General features: G+C 59.2%; 1 protein-coding gene across 2 annotated transcripts; it reads right to left on the reverse strand.

Annotated features, from left to right (window-relative positions):
• Positions 1-1,888: 1,888 nt before the first annotated feature.
• NEUROD2 (neuronal differentiation 2) lies at positions 1,889-6,180 on the reverse strand. Of its 2 annotated transcripts, none has more exons than XM_055258074.2 (2): positions 5,831-6,180; positions 1,889-4,706 (listed from the first exon to the last, which is right to left on the reverse strand). In XM_055258074.2, exon 2 carries the CDS (start codon positions 4,699-4,701, stop codon positions 3,553-3,555), a length of 1,149 nt encoding a protein of 382 aa, XP_055114049.1. In that variant the 5' UTR covers positions 4,702-4,706; positions 5,831-6,180; the 3' UTR covers positions 1,889-3,552. The 2 variants fall into 2 exon arrangements, with proteins under 2 accessions (XP_055114049.1, XP_055114050.1); XM_055258075.2 differs by lacking the exon at positions 5,831-6,180 and adding an exon at positions 4,885-5,786 and having other exon boundaries at positions 3,513-4,706.
• Between the last annotated feature and the right edge of the window lie 331 nt (positions 6,181-6,511).

Raw genomic sequence — 6,511 nt, forward strand, 5'->3', positions numbered from 1 at the left:
CACCTGGATCCCGCCCAGTTCTGGACTTCTGAGCGGGTTCTAGGAAACTGGCTGAGTAGGGGAGAAGCCCAATTAACCTTGTTCCCAGGGCAGGATAAGAATCAGGCCTCGGGATAAGTGCCAAGTTCCTTTTCTCTGCAGTTGCCCCTGCCAGGCCTTGCCCCACACCATGAGAGCAGATCAGACTTTTGCAGGTTAGGATCTGGGATATGCGCCTTGCTCTACACTCCCTGCAATAAGTGAGGGGGAAGGAAGATGGGCCAACTCCTTTATTCCATGAATAGGAGTGATTCAGAGGTTTATAAGATGCTGAAGACAGGGACACATCCGGGGGATGAAGGCCCTAGTCTGTGATCTCACTCTAGAGAGGCGATGCCGGGAGAATTCCAGAGAAGGCAGTGAAATTTTGAAAGAATGCTGGTAAAATGTTCTGAAAACTGCTGGAGAATTCCGGCGCAGCATTGGAAAGGGCCTCCTACTCCATGTTCCCCTGGGTCTGGCACATGGACCTCCCTCTGCAGCCAGAAGAAAAGACACGGACAAGGGTCAGCACGCCACAGTGGACAGCTCCTGGCCTTGGCGCCTCTGCCGATAGCTGTCCTGACCAGCAGGAGGGTATTCTTTCTACTGGGGGACAGAAGAGGTTTGAGGACAGCCATTTAGGGGATGCAATGAGCTCAAGTTCAGAGTATAATTTGATCCACCCTTCAATATGTAGGACTTCTTTCTTCAACAATCTTTCCCTTTCCTTCTTGTCAGGGAGATATTATTTTGGGTTCTTGGACCCAATCTTTAAAAACCTTTGCATGCCTGACCTTAATCTTCAACCCCAACACTACAAACCCCATTTCAGCCCTAAAACGAGCCACAGTGTTTGGAGAAATCATTTAAATGAGCAGCATCAGAAACAGCCTCCTTGGGGGACTCCTAAATGTGTTCAGGCTTTAGGATGGGAGTCTTTGGGGCTCAGAACCCTCTTCAAATATTCTAGGGCTACAGCGTGCACTGAGGGCTGAGCAGGGGGAGTAGGAGGGGCTTTCAGGGAAGTCAGTTAAGAGCTGCCCCTGCCTCTCAGGTTCAGAGAAAAAAGAATTGTGAGGCCAAATTGTCTGAGCAGGAGATGCTCATCCAGTGCCCTTCTTCCCTTCTAAGCCCTTAGGGTTCCCTCTGTTCAGAACTGTACCAGGCAGGAAGAAATCAACCCAGATTTGGACCGGGTGGGCGTCTGCTGCCCTGTCCCAGGGAGTACATGGTTAGGCTCCTCTCTACTGGGTGGGCGCCCAGACTCAGCCACCTCACAGACCTCTAGGGGTGTTCCTCCAACCTTGTCGACACCCCTAAAAATGTCAACATTCCTGAGACCAAAATGGCCGATTCCCCTGAGTCCACCGAAACACAATTTTAAGATGAAAAAGGGGCCTCCCTCATTAATATTTCATCTTTATGACCTTATAATGTTTTTTTTTGGTTTAAAAATACCCCTGTCTGATTCAAATGGTTGTCTCTTTGTCTCTGCCCACTTGCTTTTTGCAACAGTGGGCAGAGAGTTGTAAAATGACCTGCTGTTCCCAACTTGATCATTTTTCAGTGATGAAAAGGTATTTTGTTTTCAAGGGAGGTGCCTGTGCGTGTTCGGGAATGAAGAAGTGTAAGGATATCAGTGTTTTAGTGCTGGGAAGGTGAGAGCCTGGGTTAGGTCTGGGAGGGGTAGCTAGTATAGCCCAGTGGGTGTATGGGGGGTGATTAGGGAGAGAATCCTACCCAAGAATGTCCAGGGTCCCTCTCTTTGGCCTCTGCACAGTCACTTGACACTCTGCCTTCATCACCCCAGCCCCAGCTCAAACCTTCTCTCCCCCCTCAATGAAATGAGGCCACCGTGAGAAACCGGTCCGGCTTTGCATCTCATTTACATAAATATTTATTAATCGTCATTAAACTGAACAGAAACACGCAATGCACTTCGGGTGTCCGACGAGAGTTTCATCTTCGCTACAAGAGGAAGGTAAAATTGCGTGTGTGTGGGTGAGTGTGTGGGTGTGTCGCCTGTGGGTTTGCATTTTTGCATCGTGTATTTGGATGCCTGATCCCCTGCCTCCGGTGGGCAGAGGGTCTCCTTTTGCCCCTTTTTGGGGGAACCTCCAGTAGGAACCCTCAGACCTCTCCCCGCCCACCCACCAGCTAAAGCCAGGAGGACTCCTTGGACCAAAAAATACTCTCTCCAGACATCGGAAATCGCCGGGCGCCTGGCACCCACCGAGGCACAGTCCGGGCAGGGGTGGGGCTGCCCCCAGGTCTCCATCCCCACCTCTCACCCCAGGAGGGGACAGAAGTGCCCGCGGGGAGGAGCAGCCGGCGAGCTCACCTCCTTCTGCCCCCGGACGCCGGCGCCTGGCCTGCTTGTGCGTGCGGTGTGGTGTGCGTGTGTCTTTCATGCAAACCCTCCCTCCCCAAACCGACCCCCCAACAGTTTGCCATTCCATACAAATTTGGAATCAGGTTTTTAAAAAACAGCATGACGCACAACGGGGACGGGGCGGGGGAGGGCAGTGGCACTGGGGCCCCAAATCTCCGAGTCACTGATTGTAAGAACCTGGGGAGGGGGAGGGGGCGGCGCGGGCCCCCACTTCACCAAAGTGCACAGATCCGCGCTCGGGCGGGGCGGCCCGCGGGCCGGGCGGGGCATCCCGGGGCCGGGCCGGGCCGCGAGGCTCAGTGGAGCCTCCTTGCATAGATATTTGTGTCTTTGATTATTGGTAGTAGTGGTTTTTTTTTGTTTGTTTTTTTGTTTTTTGTTTTTTTTGCCTTTTATTGCTTCTAAAAGTCCTTACTGCGTTTTCTCTCCGATCCGGACTCTGAGTTCGGCTTCCGTCGCCTCTTAGCTTTTTTTTTTTTTTTTTGTATGTTTGTTTGTTTAAAAAAAGGAAAAGGGAAAAACAGATTCTAGTTACAAATTGTCTTGGCCTCTCTCTTTCCTCTCAATCCACTTCCCCTCCCGCCAAAATTAAAATCGCAAAACGCGGAGACTGGAGGTTGGGGGTGAGGGCGTTCCACGCCCGGGCTCCGGCGCCCTGACTTCTACCCTCTTCAAGAAAGAGGGAGCGCCTGGCTCCTTTTTGCCTCGGCAGCTGGGTGACTGTTTTTAAAATAATAATGAGAGGGGGAAACGCGTTCCACTGCTCAGCTGCCCCCTTACCAACGCCTTGGGCCTGCAGGGAGGATAGGGAGGAGGAAACCTCAGCGAAGATATTGGGAATGGGGGAGGGGTGTCTCCAGGGAGCGCCCGGAGAGAGGTCCCTGGAGAAGCACTCCTTGGGAGAAAGGAGGAGGGAACCCCTTGGGGAGAGAGAAGGCGAGTCCCCTGGGGGAAGCGAGGCCCCTGGGACGGGCCACCCACAGGTAACAGGACTGCGCTGCCCCAGGAGAGCGGCAGGACCGGTGGACCGCTCCCCGCGCCCCGCGCCGGGGTAGGTGGGGGTGTCCCTGCGCTCTGAGGGGCTGGGGACAGGGAGACGGGCAAAGGCAAAAGAAAAAGAAGGGAGCCGGCGCGAAGTCTCAGTTATGAAAAAACGCATTGAGCTCCTCGTACATGGGGCCCCGGTCGTGGTGAAGGTGCATATCGTAAGACAAGAGATTCTCCGAGTGGACGCCCCCACGCACGGCCGACGAGCCGAAGACTAGCCCGTGGCCCGTGGGCCGCGAGCCGGGCAGCGCCGAGTAGTGCATAGAGTAGTGGTAGCTTTTCTCGTGGTCGGGCGAGGAGTCCTGCTTGAGTGAGAAGTTGCCATTGAGACAGAGCGGAGGGCTGAGCGGGCCCTCGTACTCGGAGCTGTTGTAGTCCGGGCTCGCGCCGCCACCGCCTGCCGCCGCATACAGCGTCTCGTAGGCGGCGCAGTAGCCGTGGGTCCGCAGGGCGTGCGCCGCGCCGCCGCCCAGGCCGCCGGCCGCCTGGCACTGTGCGCCCGCCAGGCGCGAGCACGGGTACGGGTAGGGATGCATGGCGAACGGGCCGCCCGAGCCGTGGAAGCGGCCGGCACCGTCGGCGCCTTGCTCCGTGAGGAAGTTGCGAGAGTTGAGCTGCAGACAGCCGGCCACCAGATTGGTGGTGGGTTGCGACAGACCCTTGCACAGAGTCTGCACGTAGGACACTAGGTCTGGCCGCTTGCCGGAGCGCAGGATCTCCGAGAGCGCCCAGATGTAGTTCTTGGCTAGGCGCAGCGTCTCGATCTTGGACAGCTTCTGCGTCTTGGAGTAGCAGGGCACCACCTTGCGCAGGTTGTCCAGGGCTGCGTTCAGGTCGTGCATGCGGTTGCGCTCCCGCGCGTTCGCCTTCTGCCGCCGAAGCTTGGAGCGCTCCAAGCGCGCCTTGGTCATCTTGCGCTTCTTGGGCCCGCGCTTCTTGGGCCGCTCGCCCTCCGCCTCGTCCAGTCCTTCTTCCTCCTCCTCTTCCTCCTCCTCCTCTCCCCCCAGCTCGCCTTCCTCCTTGACCTCGGCCAGCGTGGCCTCCGGCCCCTCTTCTCCACGGAGAGGGACTGGCTTGGCCGCCCGGGCTGGCCCCGGAGCCCCCGGCCCGGGCGCAGGCGGTGGCGGTGGCGGCGCGTCGCCCTTTTCGCTCCTCGGCTCGTCGTCTTCGCCGTCGCCCCAGCTGGCGAACTTGGGCACGTCCGAGAGAAGGCCGGGCTCGCTGAACAGGCGGGTCAGCATGGTGCCTGAGGGCGCCCCGCGGGCGGGAAGGGGAAACAGACAGCACAAAGTGAGGGGCGCGCTGGGGTCACGACGCCCCCCCACAACCCTCCTCCACCCCCGAGTCTCGTGCGGGCTCCTGCCTAGGCTACCCTTGATGCCCACCTCCGCCGCCTGCCCCGCCCAGAGCCGGCCCAGCCCTACCCGGCTGCCGGCCTGGGATCTCGGCCCAGGCCCTCTCCCCGGCGCTGGGCCCCGGCTCCGCCCCTCGCTTGAATAGGGGGCTGCTCCCCGCGCCTGCTTCTTCTCAGGGTCAGGGCGGGGACCGGGTGGGGGTTTTAGGGACCAGATATCTTTGCCAGGGGAGGCGGCGCGCTCGCCCTGAAAGCCCGTTCTCTCCTGGCGGTGGAGAGAGGCTGGTCGGCCGCCGGCGAGGACAGCTGCCCCGCTCCGCGCTCTCGCGGCCCGGGCCCCTCGGCCCAGCTCCCTCACCCCTCCAGTGGCTCTCACCCCCACGCTCCCTAATCCAATTTGCAACTTGGCTGCGCGCCGCCCCTTGCTCGGCCCCCACCCCCGCACCCCCAATTCCAGAGGCGGGAGGATCGTCTCCTATAGCCGATGCGTCCCCAGCTCCCGGAGCCGGCTCTGGGCGGCGAGGACTGAAGCAGCGGGGCGTGGGGAGGAGACTGAGAGAAGCGAGCCCAGTCCGTCCCCTCTGCGGTCAGGGACCCCCTTCCCCCTTCAAGGTTCCCTCCCACAAGGCTCTTCAGATCTCGTTGTATTTTGGGATTGATGGGGGAAAAATCCAAATTTGTTTGTTTGCTTCCCTTTTTTTGGTGGTGGGGAAAGGTCGCAGGCTTTTTGGGACAACCATGGAGGGGTCCTCCGTCTCGGCCTCTTCGCATCTCCCCCTCCGTGATCCTGCCTTCCCCGCCCCCCCACCGAGCCCATCGCAGGCAGAGACACCTCCTCTGCAACTCCCTGGGCTGCAGCCCCTAAGGGAGAGAGAACCTGGGGCGCCTCCGATACCCACCCAATGAGGGGGGCATCATCCCAGGAAGGAGGTATTTGAGGACCCTCCTGTCGGCCGAAGCTTCCGCCCCCCCTCCCAACCGGCGGGTCAGATCTAGCTCCCTTTCGGACAACTTACCTCGGAGAGGAGTCAAGGGGAGAGGGGAGGGGAGGGGGGGAGGGGGCAAGAGAGAGAGGGGGGAGAAGAGGGATCTTCTCGCTTATTTCATTGTTCCCCCATCTTCAGGGAGCGGGGGCAGCGGCTCCTCAAGGCGGCGGGCGCCGGCGTCTTCAGAGCGCCATGCGAACCGCGGAGCGAGTGTGGCATCTCTACCAGGCGGGGTACCAGCCTCTATGCCAGGCCATATGGGCTTGGCACGTCACGGGCAGCAGCTATCACATGAGAGACGGTGATTGGCATGCGTCTGCACTGGGGGAGAGCCGGCTCCCCCGGGACCCGCCGCCATCTGTCACTCTGTACTCCAAAAAAAAAAAAAAATTAAATAAATAAAGGAAATAAATAAATATTTCTGCTGCCCTCCCCTCCCCGCCCAACGCAGGGAAAGCAGGGATTGAGAGGAAGGTGGGAGGAGTTGCCCCCCTGTATATAGAGCCCCCCACACGGAAACAATGGTGTGGCAAGGCTGGGCACTGGGGGCTCGTGGTGGCCAATTCTATGCTCCCTCAGGGTCCCACTCTGTCCATTTCCTCCCCTGCAGGCCCCCAAGGTGGGTCAGGGACCAGACCCTGGGTTGGGGAGAAGGGACCTCTGTGCTTGCCCCCACTCCCCAGGAGGGTCCCCTTGGCCACAAAGGGACAG

Source organism: Symphalangus syndactylus, chromosome 20, assembly GCF_028878055.3.
Source record: "Symphalangus syndactylus isolate Jambi chromosome 20, NHGRI_mSymSyn1-v2.1_pri, whole genome shotgun sequence".
Lineage (NCBI taxonomy): Eukaryota > Metazoa > Chordata > Mammalia > Primates > Hylobatidae > Symphalangus > Symphalangus syndactylus.

Excerpts from the sequence above, each read along its gene's own strand:
- NEUROD2 (XM_055258074.2), bottom strand. The coding sequence starts at position 4,701 with ATGCTGACCCGCCTGTTCAGCGAGCCCGGCCTTCTCTCGGACGTGCCC.